The sequence below is a fragment of the Centroberyx gerrardi genome, chromosome 6, assembly GCF_048128805.1.
Source record: "Centroberyx gerrardi isolate f3 chromosome 6, fCenGer3.hap1.cur.20231027, whole genome shotgun sequence".
NCBI classification, from domain to species: domain Eukaryota; kingdom Metazoa; phylum Chordata; class Actinopteri; order Beryciformes; family Berycidae; genus Centroberyx; species Centroberyx gerrardi.
Window position 1 is genome coordinate 26,746,602 of NC_136002.1, and position 20,087 is coordinate 26,766,688.

At 41.0% G+C, this 20,087-nt stretch overlaps 1 protein-coding gene across 6 annotated transcripts in view; it reads left to right on the forward strand.

Moving 5' to 3' along the window:
- Positions 1 to 20,087, forward strand: part of tenm4 (teneurin transmembrane protein 4) — a 114,046-nt gene that overhangs the window by 8,840 nt on the left and 85,119 nt on the right. For 3 of the 6 annotated variants that reach the window (XM_071917532.2, XM_071917533.2, XM_071917535.2), the window contains exon 3: positions 15,708 to 15,929. The exons of the other annotated variants lie outside the window; for them this stretch is intronic. In XM_071917532.2, coding sequence (XP_071773633.1) covers positions 15,708 to 15,929 — 222 coding nt within the window. The remainder of the gene's footprint in view (positions 1 to 15,707; positions 15,930 to 20,087) is intronic. 6 annotated transcript variants of the gene reach the window in all.

Sequence of the window (20,087 nt, forward strand, 5' to 3'; positions counted from 1 at the left end):
AAATGACCCAAGAATGAGTTCTGTGAAAATGAAATCTGGAGAATCTTTAAGTTACCCAATAAAGTGGGTACCTTAAAAAACTTTTCTCAAACTATTTTTCTCAAACTACTTAGGTTTTCTCAAACTATTCAAGGACATCATATTCATTTGGACGTTGGGTTTAATTTTTAAATTGTTTTTTAAATGTCAAAATCCATCGTGGCCGATTTCATTCCATTTACAGTGTTGTTCTCCATAAGAAATGACTCCCATATACAAAGTTTTCAGGCTCTGGTTCAAACAATTCAAACAATACAACAGATCAAAGGCTCTTAGTAAGACAAATGGTTAGAGCTCTTCTAATGGATCAATAGTTGCTTCTCTCATGGACTAGTTGTTGAGTAGCCTTTTGTTTTTATCTGCCCAATTCGAAAAAAAGGTGACAAGTATGTGGATGGTATAGGAGCCAGTCCCTAAGAAGTATAAAAACAATTACACTAATTATACAATTAGGATTAGCACTTATCAATTATATTGTAGCAACAAGTATAATCACTTTTGTAAAACACTCAATATTATTTTGCCACATCATTGCCTTTTGGCATCTGTGATAGAAAGAACAGAGACTGTGATCCTCCACTGTAGGGACAGTGTTTTCTGTAATTTTAGAATCTGTGATTTCATTGCATCAACAAGAGCTCAACATGCAAGCTTGCTGTGAAGCGGTCACAGGCATCGCAGCAGCAGAATATCAGGCAAAATGATACTTCAAAGAAATCACTAGTGGTTTCCCAGCTCACAGCCGCGGTTATTTCCACCCCCAGTATTTCTTGTGAAGTTATTTATTTGTTTACTTTTTTGGCAGAGCCTCTGCTCAGATCATGGATTAGTAGAGATATTCTCTGGCTCATTTGCAGGCTAATTTGCTGGGTTTTAGAGGCCCTTGTGGACAGTTTTGGGCTGTTATCTGTGGAGTTGCATACACGCTCCCTGCCAGTGCCTCTGACAGTCTAAACCAACAGCGCATCAGGGCCCATCTTACCACCAAGGCTCAGGGGCCCCACTACGGCTCAAAGTACAACACAGAGCAGGATGAGCCCTCCCCTAATGGAGGATCATCCAAACCAGTCTCATGACTTCTGTCCCCCTCTCAGCAATATCCATTTGATATACTGTCAATTATTCATGTTCACAGTGTCCTTTTTATGAAATGTTCTCCCTGTTTCAAATGGGCTACAAGTCAGTTGCAGTGATGGGCATAAATTTGGTCCTTATTGTCCTCTCACACTTAAAATCCCATTAAGCATACATTTCAAAATACAGTGATTTAACCTGAACTGAAAGCCATTTTCATTGCAACAGAGAAGGTGTTTCTTGAGCAATAAAATGGTTCAGTAATTGCAGAGAATAGTGGTCATCTTACCATGCCAATATTGGCATGAAAGAATTGCTTAAATTTGGTAATTATGCATTTACGTCAAAATTCCTGATAGCTCTGAATCAGGACATATTTCATACTAATGAAAGCAATTAGCAATTGTTAGCAAGGCTGAGTAAGCAAGGATCATAATGTGCTGTTGCCCTTGAATGAGGAAAAAGTAATAACTTTCATTAGCGGTCACCTCTCACATGTCAGTCTCTGATACAAATTCAAGTACAAACCGATGATTCACTGCTAAATACCAGCTCTGATGGCGGGAATGTTGAAACAACTTTCCCTTGTCACTTAGGCATCCACAAACAGAATATACATGTTATATACTTCAAGATTTAAAACAGCTTTCCATTTGATGTTTGGTCATGAGCTTCCATGATGGAAGATGTAAGACATGACACACATTGCTGTAAGCTGATCAGAAGATTTAATCTTCTTGCATGTATAGAAATTATTTGTCTGGGCATTTCATCCATGTGCAGAATATCTAACATTTTCAAGTCAAATGTATTAGTCCTAATGAGGAGGTGTATTCCTAGAGAAAACTTCCACAGAATACTGAATTACTGCACACATTACAAGTATCTTGCATTAACAAAGCTTTGAGCATGAAAACACAGCACAATATAAAAGTAAAGCTTCAGGGCAAATCTAAGTTGCAGATGACAGGTACCTATGACAGTAATGGCAAAGCATTAGCTTTTTTTTTTTTTAGACTTGAAAGCAGTAGCTTTCAGCAACATGGGATACCAGATCAGTGTCTGTGTGGTTTGAGCATAGCTGTATGCTTAATTATTTGCAACATTTCCATTTTTGTTCTCAGTGTTTGTCAGTAATGCATGATGCAGAATAAGATTAAGGCACTTGAATATAGGAGTAGTACTCACATAGGATTTTCACACATAAAGACCCTCCGATTCCAAAACCTTGTTGTGCTGGACAGCTCAGGTTCTTCCTGGATTATTTCTCTCCCAGTGAAAATAGCTAAGCACAGTGAAATTTCACAGCCTGTGCATGTTGAAGAAAATAGCTTGGGACATAAGCTTTAGATTTTTTTTTTTCCCTCTCCCTTCTGTGGTTCCCCTAAAGTACCGCTGTCACACTGGAAACACTAGTCTTATCTCAGCTATATGAATTGCCAGCTTTTGCAGCAGGTCAAACTAGAGCTGCTTCCCCTCTGTCATCAAACCTCAGTGCTTGGACTGTATGAATTACCGAGAAATATAAGCATAGACACACTTAAACGATTTAAGCTGTCTGATTGCTAACTGAGCACTAATTGTGGTTGCAATAGGTGGGATGTGTAGCAGTTTTAGCATGTCATTTGCTGCTGATGGGAGCCTTGGCCCAGATCAGCTGGGAACATTTCCATACTGAGAGCTGAGGAAAGGATGGCAACCTGAGGCAATTGTTTTCAAAATGTCAACTTGGACAACTTGTTCTGCGTAATAGAAAATGAATGGACTTCCGGCAGCCAGCTGCCTGATAAACAATTACGTAAAAAAAAGACTACATATTACCCTCATAGTATAAGACCGGTGCAGGATTGAGATAGCATTATTATTAGGCTTTTGCAGAGATTAACTTGGAATATGAGGACATACGGTCAATTCCTTGACCTTGTTTATGTGCTATCTTTTGTGCTGCTCTTAAATGGAATGAAAGAGAATTTGTCTTCAAGTCTGAGCGCTGACCCAGATGACCCTCATGATTAAAGTCAGGAAGGAAATTTTCATTTCATGGAACTGGCTGTTTCAAATTAAGATTTTAGTCTAAAGCACAACACCAAGAGAACACAGGTTACTTCTGTAATTGGATGTTTGGCACTTTTGCGTCAGACTTAGTCAACTGATTTTTTTCATTGTATTCAATAGTCACCCCTGTGACTTAATAATAATGCGTTCTCCTTTTGATGCAGTATAGTTATCAATCTTATAATGTTGATATAGGTAGAAACAGAGTGGAGTTGCAACCTGGAAGCAAGGATAAAGGAAGGGCTTCTCACCATTGCCAGTAATGTTAAGAAGCTCTTAACTGAGTCACCTCTGACTCAGCCTGCGATCACTTCTTTTGAGTTACAACAAAAAGTACAACAAGTGTTGTTGACATAGCTCTTCCTGTTGTCAGACAAGTGCACAACCATAAAGAAGTGATTTGATACAGGGTCTCAAAACGCTACGAGGCCGGGACTTATGGTGCATTGTTGTGGTGTTAAAAAGACAAAACAATAGCCAACAAGCTAGCACCTTGTAACAACCTGTGAATCTTTGTCTCCCTCGTGTAGCCGATTCTGAAAAAGCCGAAGAGTTACTGTGAACCTTTCAGCACTACAGATGCACATAACTCTCCACAAAAGCGTGGGAAAATATATTATGCTTCATCACCATGTACAACCGGCTTTCATTAGCCGTGGCTGAATGTTAGCCGTAGTTAGCCAGTTATCATTTCAGTGCTTTGAGACAAATGAATTGTAATGGCCATGCATTTGTTTCTCAAAAATGACAACATAATAGACGAAGATGTTGCCTTCATTGCCAGAATACAGGAAAAGTTATGACAGCTTCAGCAGAAAGAGACAGAAAACATGAATTTTAACTTAGTCTCAATGGGCTGTCTCTTCTTTCCAGTCATGTCCTTCCCCTCTGTTTCTATCTATAATGTATTTACTGCTTTTCTGATGGTCTTCCCACCTTTAACACTTGTCCAATGTACCAATCTTGCCTTCTACTTCACCCCACGATAGTGCGAGACAGTTGAATCTAAATGTAGTTCATATAACAAAAATTATATATTAAGAAGAACCAAAAAAATCGAGGAATTTGATGGGTTATAGTGCCATGCGGAGAGGTGCATTGGCTTATACACTATACTATACTGTTATGGAAACATAGTCAAGTCTTTGTATTTTACTAGAAGTCAGTAGGGAAACCTTATAAACCTGCTACAGTAAAATAACACATGGTCACTCCTTACTACGGTTATCACATTGAAATGTGACCATATTAAAGACTTTGTTAATGTTCAGTATTCAGCATTGGTAAGATATATTTGATATCTTCACTCCGTTTTTGTCCTGGCTGTTTGACAGAATATTAAAGGATAGTTCTGGTGTTCAGGTTTTTTTGCTCATCTCCACTGGCTACGAATGACTTTCCATCCACCCTGGGCAACTTTAGTTTTATTCATCGCCTCAGTGGAAATTTGGAATTGAAATTGGCTTACCTCGTTCCCACCAAAAGCCTCCACAAGCGTGCTCCAGAGATGTTATTTTCTGTCTGTATAAGTTATCTTTTATTATTACACTCTTTCCACTACCTGTGTGTTGAATACTCACTTGGAATTTTCTGCAGTAAAGAGAATTCAGAGACGCCCCAAAATGCTTGCAAAATGCTGATATGAGGTCAGGTTTGCCATTTCTGCCTAAGCAATGCATGCAAAAACCAACCCGAAGTTACGCATAACTCTTGGTAACTCTACTTATATTGTAAACAAACCTCAGTACCCTTGTTGCAAAGTCTCAGTGGCCTAAGTTTTGCCATGATATGAATGATAAAAGCGCATACAAACACAAGACTTTTGACATAATGCATATTCGATGGCCTTTTGAACTGTCATGCACTCAGTGGGAGCTGCGAGGCAAGCACAAATCAATTCTTAAACACTGACAAACAGTGGGCTTTTATGTAAGCTAACAGGAGAACATGATGAGATGAGGAATTCATTTTATGACAGTGGTATGCTCCTTTAACACGAAGGAGACATATTACTTGTAAATGCATATACAGCACAGCAAATGCGCACAAATTAAGCAAGGGGTGGCCTTCCCAGCCCACAGAGAATTTCCGCTCACTGTGCAAAATTTTGATTCCAAGGGAAAGTTTGGGAGATATAAAGGTTTTCAACTTTTTTCAAGGCGATGCTTTAGCTCTTTATCGTCTTTCATTGGGATTGTAGCTGTTTCTTAAGGGTATACTTTAGCATTTTATTAGGCCAGGCCTGGAATGCACTGAGGAATGACAGGATGGGGATGGTGCCATCTTTGTTCAGCAAGGCCCCAGGCAAGCCACATGTAGCCCTAATGAGTCGCTTACAATTTCAGGCTCCGCTTGCTCTCAAACACCAAAAGTAAACTTTTGTCTTTTTTTTTCCCCCTCACTATTCGGGGACCTTAAGAGGATTGTGGGGTCATTATTTATTCATGCCATTGTGTTTATTCACCAGCCTCTGTGTGTGATGGGAGAGGGAATAGAGCAGCTAGTGCAGGCGGAGTAAAAGCTGATAATTATCCACTATTAGCATTGTTTTTTCAGCCATGGTTTAAGTCGGCTCAGTTGATGATCGAGCCATGATAGAGGCCCAGAAACATCCATTTAAAGCAGATTACCATGTGCACATCTTTGAAGTCTGGAATCGTCTGCAGAGGACTGCCGAATGGGTGTGGATGCATTCATCAGCCTCTTTTTTTTTTATGCCACTCTGTCTGTGCTGTTAGACAGAAGAGGAGATATTCTCCCACTCTATCAGGCGAAAACACTCATGTTCACCAGGAGAACCTTGAAGACAGCCATTGCACGCCTGTAGGATGTTGTTAACAGTGAGAGGTGAGGAGATAGGAACCTTTTCTTTTTATCCTAGAACAAAGAGAGCCCCAGGGATGCTTGAATGGGGCTGCATGGAGGGATTTGGCAATGTCAGACCTCGTCAGAACTAACACTGATTCAAGAGACCAGTAAAGTAAAGAGCAGACAATTTCAGGCTTGGGTCTTAAAATAGGACTGTAAAGAGTCTGAGAAATTGATCAATTAGTGATTCCTTAGTTCTAGGGGAATGGTTTGAAGACTCTTTCTTGTTTGGTATGGTACGCTGACTAAGCCGTCTTGACATGACTCAGCTGGCCTGCACTTCATGTACTGCACTTGCTGTAAGTGTCTCATGAACAGTCCTTCTGGGTGATACTCTGCCATCCCTGGATTTTTTTTTTTTATTAAGCTTTCCAGCCAATGCAGCAGAAGTAAGAGTTTGGCCCCAAATGGAAGACGTTTCCATTCATTTGTCTTATGATTTCAATCTCAGATCTTCGGCCTGATTCATTCGTCTGTTTATTGTCACAGAGAAGTCGAAACAGATGGTGTTTTTCAGCTAGGCAAGGGATTGCAGGACAGAGTCTCCCTCCAACACAGAGAAATAGAGTGGACTGGATGGATGAGAGTGGCAGAAGCCAGGCGGGGATGTGAGCAGAGGATGACTGGGGAAGGAGAGTGTGCGCCTATAATCACCTCGAGAAGAAATGCCATCTCTAGTCTCAGCCACTCTGGCCTCCTTTTCATCTTCCCAGGTGATACTCAGGAAAGCCACTGGCTACATCACTACTCTGCTGTGTGCTAAGGCCTGTGTGCTACTGCTGCCTCTCTCCATGCAGGCCTGCCTTTTTTTTTTTATCTTAGTTGGATAATATTGCCCCCTCTGCCCCATGCAGGCGGATAGCTTAGCACTGACTGATTACAGCTGTATAATGGGGTGATTTAAAGAAGAGTGCAGGACAAATGTTTGATCTTTTTGTGGCCCATGGCTGGTGCACACATTTATGGAGCTTGTGACAATTGCTAATCTAATCTAAATGTTCAACCCTTTTGCCATAGGCCTAACTTCTTGACTCCAAAGTGTTTTGCAGGCACCACAATATGGCTATTAATGGCCGGATAGTTTTTGCTTGTTTTGTGGTTTTTTTTCTAACCATCCATTCATAATTGACATCCTACATCTCATCAGGAGCATGCAGCAGTTGTAAGTAATGGAGGCTGGGTTTAAAGTGCTGATTGAAATGTTGTGGGTCAGCCTTAAATGGAGCTTTACCTTCTGTGGTAATGCTCTTTTATTACATACAAATATAATTTCCATTTTCTCAGTAATGGTCAGGCCTGCCTATAAAAATCCATTTATGGGTATTTACAATTTGTTTTCAACCTTATCATACATTATGTTCCCTCTCGGTTATTATGATATTGATTCCTAGCAGTTAAACGGCAATGTCAGAGAAAAGTTTATTATTTTTCCAATGATGGTTCATTGGAAGCTCATTTCCCACTTCCTCTGTGTGTATGTCTGTGTGTTTGGGTGTGTATAATTATGCATTTTTGGGCGGGGTGTCAGAGTATGCACCTCGCTAGAGTGTCCTGCAGGATTTCAGTTTGCCAAACAAGTTGATACAATACCAGTCTTGTAAACCTGCAGTAAGCATAGCTTTGGCATAACCTGTAGTGTAGATGTGTAAGATCATCTAATAGCGTGATTCTACATCAATAGTTTTCTAAAGATGATACAGACATGCCTTGCACAAGGCAGCCTATCACTTTCATTTGATCTGTTTTGCAGAGCGCTGCATTAGGCCATGACTTTTTAAAAAATGTCTGCGTCTCCCCTTGAGCTGCAAACTGTCTCATTTGTTTCTTCACTGGGATAAGATTAACTATCACGTATTAATTTCATAAAAGGCTAGTTATGGCTTGCAGCTGTGCAATAGAAAACAATTATGTCAATTTGGGAATCCTAATAATGCAAAAACCAGTATTAAGCCCTCTCTGGGTGGCGTTTGTGTTCCCTAGGGAAGTCTGATAGCTGTAATTATTACCTGAGCACATCCACCAATAACTGACAACCGTGTCAGTGAGTTTTCTTAACCATATTAGTGAAAAAGAAAACTGGAATTCATTTTAGAAATTCCCAGGGTCCGCTGTGATTTTACCTCGCTCCAGAACAGCATCTCAGTAGTTTGTGCCACATGATGATTTCTTGCAGTTTTTAAGGGATTGCTCCTTTTGACTTATTTGTTACAATACATTTTGCAGCCGCATCATAAGGTAGCACAGTTTATATAGATTTTAGCGCCATAACAACCTGATGATTCTAGCTTTTATAATCAATAATGCATTTCCATCTCCGTATCACACATGAGCGTCGGATGCAGCAGTTAACAGACACATCACAAGCCAATGCCTGGTCATAATTGGTTATCCGAAAACCATTCAGAGTGATGATGATGAGGATGATGATGATGACTGTTGTGATAAAGTTGATAACCTAAATCTAAAAAGTTTTTTGATGCTGACTTTGCCTTATTGTCGAGCCCATCGCTTTCATTGATCATCAGCCCACAAGCAATATTTAACAGACAGAGGACAGTAGGGTTCTTGCCAAATTTACAGGCAAAATTATGAGAAAAATATATTCAGATTGGAGTGTGAAAAATGTATTTTTTAGACCTGAGGTGACAAACTATTGGCTATAGCATCATGCAGTGCATACTGTATGTCTGCATTTGTATTGATGGAATTATTACTATCATTTGTCATTGATCTATAGGCTGCTATAACATCTGAGTCTCTGCACCTACTTTGTGCATAGTGGCATTATAGAACAGCAGACAAATTGAAAGTGACTGAATTTACGTTCACAGTGCTGAATAACCGCTACAATATATTTACAGATGCATGTTTTGTAACTGTTTACATGATTTACTGCTCAACAAATGCATGGCAAAGCAGAGTTTCTAACTGCAGTGGAATGCCACACATATAGGCAAGCATCAAGGAAACCTATCTCACCTTTGCGTCCAGCTATAGATCCAAGAGATGTAGATGCACCTAGGTGTCTCACACTGAGGTAGCGGAAAGCCTTCACGTTTTTATTGATACTCTGAATTAGCCTTAAGATAATGTGATGTGGTAATGTCCAGTATAAATGAACCGGTATAAATTCCCAGAAGGAATTTCAATTTGTTAGGTATACAGATTGACTGACATTTTCAGATGTGTTTTTTCATGCATTAAGTGAAGATAAAGGCCCTTCTGCTCAAGGATCATCTTGAGCAGTTGACCATCATGCGTTCGCCAGTTGAAAGTATTTATCCCGTCTGCCATCATGTTAAAGTGCAACAGCAACACTACAAGGCTTTACTTCCTGCATTCACAAAGAAGCTGGATTTCTAAGACTGCCAGTGCCACAAAGGCAGGACTAGCGTTGCCTTTCCACAGTCTTTGAAGTTAAATCCAAACCAAGAGCAGTGATATAGGCTAGAGGGCACATTTAATCAGTCATGGCAGGGCTCAAATACTGCCACAGAGAAAGTCAGTAAGAAAAAATCAAAAAGGGCATCAAACCTCCTTTCATGGGTTTAGTAGCTCCAAAGCCTTTGAATTGCAAGACATTTCCAGGACAACTTGATCCCGACTTGTGAACATTCGTGTTGTACGCTTTAAACATGGTCACTAGTCTAGGCAATAGGGGCGTCATCAGGGACTACGCTGCGATGCTGTAAGGGGATTGATGATGCTCAGGCAATTTAAAAGCTATTTAATGTCCAATTAAGGTATCTTGTAGGCCAACGCAACTTGTAGGCCAGTATAACTCAATTAATAGACTATCATATATATTAGGCCTGACATAATAGGCTTAATTATAAAACCAACTGATGTCTTTTTCCGTTTGCACTGACTTACAATGCATTCATAAATAGATATAATGCAGTTTTAGACTATTAGACTGTGTGTAATTTGATACTTTATAGCAATACTCATACCGTATTATAAATTAGAGATATTATGACAGGTCATGATACATTTTCACTTAGAGCTACATATAGAGCGCTACTCATAATGCATTATGATTAGCCGGCCCGCACAGTGAAAGTTTTGTTTTGCCCAGGCACTTACATAAGGATTTTTCTTGTTCTTCAAGCTGAAATTCCATGTCAGCGTCACCTCCAGAGGGCGTATACGTGCAGATTGGAATAGTTAAAAGAAGAAGAAGAAGAAGCAGAAGGACTGGAATAGACGGAGCCGCTGTCTGGGTCTTGATGGTGGACGGCAGCAGTCAGCGTAAAATTCAGCTGAAAACACGCCAACAGCATCAAATAGTCCGCCACGTCTTGAACTGAATCCCAATCCACCGAAACTGGTTGACAAAACTGGTGCCAGGAGCGAAATATGAAACCATTTGGCTTGCAGAGCGGACAAAGACAGACACCCAACTGACATACCAAAATCCCTGTGTAGAAGTTGCTATCCAATTCAGTGTGGTAGCATATTGCTTGGTGGCTTTCATAGTGGTATCATAGTAGAATTTAATTTTTAGATTGGTATTGAATCAGAATTCTGGTATCGTGACAACACTAATCCTGCATGTAGACCGTTGCGCTCTGTGATAAAATGGAGATTCAACACGAGCTGCATATTACAACAACAGTAGCAGTTTGATGATGACGTTCAGTCCCCGCTGAGACTCTGAGTCATTCTTATGCATCCTGTATGCTTTGTGTGCCGCATGGCATCAGTTAACGGTACAGGACAGGCGGCGAGATGTTTGTTTTTTTCTTCACTGCTCGTCTGCAAATACACTACATCTTTTATAGATGCTGCCCGAAGCTGTAGTCCTTGAGCAAACAGATAATTCCTGTTGTCACCGAGGAGTCACACGTCTGGCTCACCTTGCTTGGTATTGGGAGTGTGCAGTACATTTGAGTAACGTAGTCACAGATCTTATTTACCATGTTGTGTATTTGAAGAATGACGGCTTTTATCTCCTCGAATGAATATCACTTTCTATGTATAGCTTGTGAATTTATAGTGGTTAGAGGCGGATTCAAAAGGAATGGCTAGGTTCAGAGAGAGAGAGAGCGAGATAAAGAGAGAGAGAGAATTAAAAATCAGGACTCTGGATGAAATATGTTGACTCTTCTTACTCGGTTTTCCTCTCACTAGATAATATCCTCCCTCCAAATTATATTCTCTATTTACCTGATTGAATGTTCACTCCCATCTAGCCATTCTAGAGAAACCTCCTCAAATAAAGGCAATTTTTTAAAACATAAATTTCTTGTGCATATGCATACAATCGTAATTGTACCTGATTCTCTCTCTCATGCACACAGACGCACGCACGCACACACACACACACACACACACAGGCCTACACCACACTTGCACACACATGCGTAGAGAAACTGATCATATTGACATAATATACAGAGACTGTCAGAGGTCCTTGGAGTACAAGGTGTGCCCATGGCTAGTTAAAAGCCTCATTGATTTTGTAATTATTTATTGGGTTATGAAGCAACATGAGGCCTATTACAGTGGCAGTTTTTGAGACAGGCGCCCACTGGTGTTTAAGTGCCATCCAGATGGGACCATGACATTGCTGTTGTGAGGTAGCTTTAAGCAATCGTATCCTAAAATTGCAAGGATTCAGTCTTTCCCCCAGAATTTTATTCTTGGCCGTGTGGGAAAAGCCTTTGAAACAGCTTTAGGCCATCATATGAACCTAAAACTCTCTTTATAACCCATACAAATGGAATTCCTTTAGGGGTAGCAGCTTAAAGTAGGGCGACCCACCACACCTATTCAATGGTAGGGGGAAATCTGGGATCCAGGAATGAAGAAATTCCCGCTCACTGTACAAATCATCATCAGAATATGGAAATTTTGGGGGAAATCAATGAAAATAAAATTTCATTGCAGCTTTTACGGACTGTTTTTATGTAGCTGTGGAGGAATGAGGAACCTCCATCATATCAGCGATGGATGACCCTGACTGGCTGATATCCGATATTTAACAAAAGGCCAATATCAGCCCAAACTGATAAATCTAATCCTATCTAACCCGAACAGAGAGATCTTCCTTCACTGTTTGTTGTATCGGCCCTGCAGTCTAATACATGTAAAAATGGCGGGTTGGCCTGATGGCTAGAGCGACCACGCACAGGTTCTGTCCCTGCAACAGTCAATGCTTGTCCATCAGCATCCATGTGTCCTGTCAAAGAGGAGTCCTAGAGCTACCTGCTTACTCACTGTACTGCAAGTCGCTCTGGATAAGGACATCAGTTAAATTCCTAAAAGAAAATGCAAAAATAATGATCTTCTTTAGCCTGGTTTTCTGGAAGAAGGTGTGGCCCTAAAGGTTACAATAACAGCAGCAGCTCTCCCTACCTGCAGAACAGTCACCAAGTTCATCCGGTCTTTTAATTGGGTTGCTAATGAGTAGATTAAGGCCTTTGATATAGTGGGGCAGTGTTCTCTGGTGAGCTTGCAGTCAGGCCAGGCCAGTCCAGGCAGTCATTGCCGCTTCTTGAAGCTGTGAGGGACTAAAGCAGGAGCTCATGGTCCAAGGGCTCCTAACTAAAGGTCCCCTCCTTGTCGCTGTAATGTAGTGAGTGAAGGCAAAGGCAATGAACCCTGGCAGCCGGAGAAACTTCTCTGGCCATCTCAGGCTGTGGCTTCCCGCCCGCGGAGGCCCTCTCCGTGACTTTGGGTGCATGCGGGTCGGGCATGAATTGCACGGGCCGGCATTAATTAAACACAGAGAGACAGTAAAACCTTTGTGTGCAAGACTAATGGGCGCTAAGCATGACTACCTTGACCTCATTTAGGTTATGACTTTGACCATTTTTAGAGGACTTTAATCTTTTCCTGCTTCACCAGTGAATTCTCTTTTTTTTTTTTTTGAGTAAAATAGTGCAATATTCAATCCAAGACCTTGTGCAGCTCATTGTCGGTACCATTCTACAGCATCATCCATTTCAGGAAGAGGTAGATGTTGATTCTTACCTCTGGTCTTTCGGCAGATACTAGCTCAGTGAGCGATACTCTGCTCAGCAGCATGTTGTTGTTTTGACATGCACTAAATGTAGTGTCTTCGATGCATCCAAGGGAGCCTGGGAATGACTGTAATGATGCTCTTTTCCATTGCTCTTCCCTTCCCGGTTGTACAATGCTGTATATTCAAGCACAACAGTGTCACAGTCATTAACCCACAGCATGGCCACTGTTCCTCTGCACCCATTACTGTGCCTGCATTCGAGGGCTGAGAGAGAAATGAAGTGTGCTGTGTGAAGTATATATAAAGCACAAACTGTGACTCTATGGGGCGGTGGGCATCGGCTGCTTGTGTTCGGCTGCAGCTGATATGTTAATATCGCTAATTGTTTCCTAATTAGATGCGAGTCAGTGAGTCGTATTTTAATGCTCTACAGGGATCATTACAGAGAGAGAGGAAATTTATCTGTCCTGATGGATGATAGTCCGGTCAGCAGGAATTTCAACATCAAGACCGGGGGACTGATGGGAAGATGGGGGAAGCACCAAACTGATGGCTTTGTTCGCTGCAGTCATGTTACTTAAGTACTCCATTTTCAGCGTGGCGCAGAGCTGCATCAGAAGTTAATCACACATTAATAGGAGCACTGTAGAGATTTAACATTCCGTAACAGCATGGGGATTGGAGCCAATAAGCCTTGAATGAAGAAATTGTATGGTATTAGTGTGTAACTACTTGTGTATCAGGATATTGGTATATAACAAGGAGCTCTAAATTAGCTAGGGCTGCATCTAACGATTAATTTCATTATTTATTAATCTTTGATTGATCATTTAGTCTATAAAAGGTCAAAAATAATGCCTGTTACAAGTTACCAGAGCCCAAAGTGATGCATCTCGTAAAAATGCTTACTTAGTCTGACCAGCAGCCAAAAAAACCCAAAGTATTCATTTTATAATGATATAAAATGGAGTAAAGCAAGCAAATCTTTGCATTTATGAAGCTGCAACCAGCAAATGTTTGGTATTTTTACTTTATAAATGACTATAAAACAGTAAATCGAGTATCAAAATTATAATCGATTAATTTTCTGTCGATCGACTAATCAATTAATCAACTAAAATTAGCACAACTGCTGATTATTCATATTCATTATCCTGCTGCACAATACACAAATTTGAATGTACTACAAACCATTACATGTTTGTAGTTTGGAGAAGTGTAAATGCCTCAGATGGTGTTAGTTTGAAAGAATTGTAAAACTGAAAATTTCTAGAATTTGAAAGATATTTTATGGTTGTTCTAGTAATTTGCCCATAGATGTACGTGTGTCTTTTTATTGGCTATGCTTCAACGTAAGCAGACACCCTCATTGTTCCGTTTTGTGTTGTTTTTTTCTGTTATACTTGAGGATCATATTTGTAATAGGGTTGGGCGACATGTCAAAATTTTCCTACCGGCCACCGTCAGCCCAACAACCGGCGATTGCCGATATATTCGCTGGGTGTGAGAGCGGCTAAGATTGTCACTACAATGACAATAGCTGGTCCACCTTAAAGGTCAGTGCACCTTAAGTTAGCCTGGTCAGGTTAGCCATTGTCGCTAACTTCGGGGCTAACCCCCTTCACTTAAATCAAAAACTAAACTGTTCACACTGTCCCTGCCCGATCTGAGTCAACCGTAGATGTGAGTCGCGCACATCTCACAGCGACAGAGTCAACTTCTAGTAGGCTATGTAATGTTAGCTAACTAGAGAAAATGTCCGCTAGCCGTGATGCTAATTTTCGCTATGTTCAACTCCATTGACTTATTCTAAAAACGTTAGCGATCTAAAAGTCCGCTAGCTGCAACGCTAATTAGTGCCAAATCCCATTTGATTATGTTAAAGTGTTAGCGACTTAAAAACTGGATCTGAAATGGGTTTGTCGCTGCCCGATCTGAGTTGAACATAGCGAAAATTAGCATCACGGGCTAGAAGTGTGACGGTGAGGTCACACACACGCATATATTTATGTTATATATAACTGGTTCTTCGGATCACGTCGGAAATCAAGTGTGTTTATGTTTATGGTTGTACTAAACGCCACTCTGGAAGGCGGAGTGAAAAGGCAACTGTCATAGAGACCTGATGTCGTTTAAATACGGGATAACGGCGCCCAACTCCAACTGCCAGTTCCTATTCGCACACGCTTTGAATTGCGCTTTACATGTTAATTATTTACCATTAAATTAGCAAAATAAAATGACAAAAATCGCCCAAAAAAATCAACCGGCGATGGACTCAGCCAATTGCCGATAGCCGATATATTCGTCCTATCGCCCAACCCTAATTTGTAACCTGGAATCATTCTCTTCTTAACAGTGTATGTTTTTTTTTCTTGTATTTAAGATCCCCAAAAGGTGTTTTGTCTTTATTTATGTTAACTTGTCGCAGCCATTTGCCTTTTCTATTCTGTCTCAAAGTCATTGCAGTTGTTTATATTGTTCTTCCCAGCTGGGGTGAGGTGGCAGAGACAAAGGCAGATGTGTTCACGATATGCCCCTGTTTGTTTTTGAACTGCCAGAGTTAAGTCTTACATGTGTGTGTGTTTGTGTGTGTGTGTGTGTGTGTGTGTGTGTGTGTGTTCTGCTCCTATGTGATGTCGCCTGTGATTGGGTGTGTTTCATTTCCCCCCCATGTGTTGTCTCTGTTTGTGGTCCACAGGTCCTCCGCTGCATTGTTCATCCGCCTCCTCCTCCCCTGTTGAGCAGCTCCCATACCCTCCCCCTTCCTTTGCAGCCAATGAGAGCCAGGGAGGGTTGCTAGGTAACTGTGCGGCTCAGCCAGCCCAGGACTCTGACTCTGAGGATGAGTTTGGCCCCAATTCATTCTTAGTTAAAACTGGCTCAGGGAACCTGTATGCTCCTGCCACTGCAACTGCCGATGGTGAGTTGGTTTTCAAACTACTGTTGCTTTCTGGAGGTTAGCCTTCCCCTGCTGGACATGTTGTGTTATAGGTCATGCAGATGGCTATGGGCTAGAATATGTCCTTTTTTACTGAGCACCATGAGAGATAGGAACTTTGAGCCAATATGTAGCCCCGGGAAATGCACAGTGCTCTGAAGCAAGGTCTGCAAAGTTCACAGCCTCATTCAGAGCGATGGAAGATTCTGGTTCAGTAGGAGATGTTTGTCACAGATATTTCTCCTCAATTCCGATATGATGCTAGTGGGAGTAACCTACTTCAGTCCCTCCTATCTTTTTCAGAAACAACAGATAGCATACAGTACATCAGCACAGAAAGGGAAATAAAGAATAAATAAAAAGACTTCATACCAGGTGTAACAGGTTTGGATGTTCCCAGTGTGATGTCTCATTGATAAATGTCAGCTATTCATTCCCCTTGAAATACTCAGTGTGTGCTGCTGTTGACTTAACACTCAGCCAGATTGAGAAAATGACAGTCTTGCTCATACTGTGAACCTGATGTTGACAGTTGACAAGCATTCGGCATCTGTGAAAAATGTAGACATGCAAAGTAGCAGTCAAAATTTGTTATACATTGTATTAGTACTTAACTTACTTAATTAGTTGTTGTGATGGTATGTCAGCATAGCCACTAATGAATTGTGTGGCAGAGAATACAGTTTGGCTGGCCTGTGGGGTTTAATTGTCTCGGCAAGACAGTAAGGTATTATAATTCTTGCTATACAACAATTTGCTATAGATAGATGAACATGTTCTTGTGTGGATTCATTACTGGCTGGGATGGCCTTGATGCTCACAGATTCCATTTGTTTTGTTCATAAAAATACACACAATCACACTGCACAGCATGCTGTTATGAAAAATGCATGGACTCAAGATCATTTCTACTATTTCCTCAAGGTAACCTGAGGAAACCGTATTTATGATTATGGTCACAAATATGATACTGGGAAGTGTATAGCAAGTTATATATTCCTGTTTATGATCCACCTACATGATAAAATACTATGTTGTCATTCAAACTTAGCGATTTATGTCACATTTCTCCCATAAGTAATGAATATGCATGCTGAACAAGGTATTTTTTGATATTTGAATGTGGACGCCTTTCAAGTAGAGCAGCTACTTTCTTCTCCCACTGGCACGGAAAACACAAAACAAAATAAAATGGTCTAAATAATTGATCAGGCTTACAAGTTAACTACCCAAAGGGTGGAATTACATCAAACTCCAAAGTGCTCCAGCTGCCTGTTCAGAAAGCCTGGAGAATGAGTTATTAATCCCATTGCAAATCTCCCCCCTAATTCCACAGTAGCAAGATGCTGGTCACCCAGCAGTGACATGGCTGTGCTTAGGGGGACATGGGTGGGGGAATGGCCTTTACTGCAGCAGATTTGTCTTGTAACAATGGCAGTGATTTGCATAGGTACAGCGTTTAGGTTGGCCTGGGGCTGTCAGTAAGGGGTAGGAAAGGATCGAGGGGGGAATTTCTCCCGGCCCTAGTCGCTACTTTAGTCGTCCTGAGGCTTTGTAAGATTCCTTTAAAGTCGCAGAGTGCAGCATGTTTCTCTGTGGCTCCTACCAGGGGGTGCAAAGCCTTTTCTCAGTTTCATATCTAGGTAACCTAACACCAGCACTCTTCACATTGATGCTCTCCTCCACTCCGAGGACCTTTCACCCTATTGTAGTTGCATGTAAATAAGCAGTAAATTATGCAAATTACTCTTCCTTTGAGTGCTTTGCCATTTTTCATTGTTTGATCACAGAAAGTCTTCGGCAGTAAGGAGCCAATTACAATAAGAAGAGAGTCTCCACTATTTGTTCACTTAAACCACCTAATGAGCCGTGTGAGTTTGCTCCATGCCTTCTCGTGCATTTTCCACATCACATCCAAATGACTTAACATCGGAGGCTGGCCGATTTCGTTTATTCAGATCTGCATATCTTGCTTTTTTTTTTTTTTTTTTGTTAAAATTAATTTTACTCTTCCACTCCAGTGAGCAGCACAATGCACTCCCACTGGCTGTTCTTCGAAGCAGCTACTTGACTTTAATGAAAAAGTGACTTCAAATTTGTAGTTCAAGCAGTCCCCTTGGTAAAAAAAAAAGACAATTTCTGTGGTTTATCTAGATGTAGGATATTGTAGTGTGTTTTTAGTATTTGCCCTGATCAGTTTTGTGTATAGATTTATAGAAAGAGATTGTGTATTTCTCTGATGGCTCTTTATATAACATGTGATTACCTTTCAAGTCCCCAAAGCTATTGAGATACAAAATATACGCAACTAGATAACTCTATCAACCCAGGCTGATTTCACCATTTCAGGAACTGAAATGACTATATTATAACATGTTAAGTGTGTAGTGACACGGTTCCCTTTAGCTGCATAATCCTCAGCTTCTCAAAGTGACAAAATGGAATGAGGGAAATAGGGTGTGGTATAGATTTGGGATATGCAGAACAGGGATATGGAAACACGACTGCATTGCCAACATGATCAAACCAAAGATCATGAATTCTCCAAACTGTGAATACAGAATATGGAAAATGAACGCTCATGTTCTCTGTTTTTGTGCAGATGCTGGGATTCTGGTTGAAAAAAAGGCTTCATGTTTCCAAATGTAGTGAAATCTGGAGTTTAGTATGCATCTCAGGTTCTTCAGTGGGAATTACATGTGCACAAAAGCTAATTCAAAAGTCACCATAGTAAAAATGACTGGAATATCAAATCAGATCTCTTTGACACACAGGTCAGTCATTGAAGAAATATTCAAATTCAGAGTTGACACGGTGAAGGGAATATTTACTTTTTTTGCTATCAGTAAACAACCACAGAAAACTATGTATGCCTAAAATAATTGGCTCATAGTGTATCTGTTGCACTGGAAAACAGGTGGCTTTTTATCACTTCAGATTACATTTGCTCAAGGTCATCTTTGAGCCCACGTACAGGACTTAAAAATGTTCTGCTGGATTTTGAACGAGTAAATGCTCTCAGCGGCATATCGTTATTCACATTAGAAGCCTCCAGGGCTGCAATGTTTATTTTTTGCGGGATCCTGTTTTCGTTTTTGAAGAATACTGAGCCAGGGCTTCTGTAAGGCTGACGAGGCTGCTCGCTGAAGCCTGCAGTCCTTTTGTGGAGCATGTGTTTCACTGTGGCCCCTGGCTTTCTCCGAGGGCCTTCATCCTGGGGAGACTGCCAGTGGGAGCCCACTGCCACGCTGAGCCCTGAGATCTGAGACACTGCAGCCTCCCGGTATTAGCATCTCTTAATGCAAAACAGCATGGGGTTGGGCCAGTGTTGGCTTTCAATGCAGTTGGGCTCCCTGGTGAAAGGGCCGGCACAACGCCTCCTCACAGCTGACCAAGCAGGAATGCTTAGCTGGGTGGAAGGCTTGGGGACATGGCTATGAGAGAATTCAAATAAGTCTTCATTTGAACTGCTTAATCATCTCCCGTGTCAGCAAGGACGGAGCAAATGTGGTTAAAAGAGGTCATCCCAGAAAGTAATTTAGCCGCAGACACCGTGAGGAATGAAACTATCTGAGGCTAAATAATAATTTAATGAGCAGCACATGGCACTCACATGCCATGTCCCTGTTTTTCTGCACATTTGGGGTTCAATTCCAATTTGATGAGTTGACATATGAAAAGGAATCTTGAGCTGTTTCTCTTGATGTTGATGTTGAGTTATCTAGATGAACTGGAGCCAAAAGACAATTTGTCCAGTTCCATTCAACCTGCTGTTCATCAGTGCACAGAGGCCGTGGATAATGCATTTTGCATAGCTACGTATCTTCTCCTCATAGAGATAAATGGAGATGCATTACTTTCATACCATGATAATTGCAGACCATCTGTGCCTTCTTACAAAATCTTCAAGCCCCTTGATAGATATACAGTAGAGTGACATACAGAACGGAGCATGAATAACCACTTCACTTGTTCTTGCTAAGGCAGTTCATAGAATGACAGAAAATCCATTTAATCTCAGAAAGGGGGAGAGAAGCATATGCTAGGACTGCTCCTAATGGATTGGGTTGCTGGTATGTGGGATAACCCTCAGGTTGAAAAAAAAAAAAAAATCTGATTTTTTTTCATGGGCAGAATCAG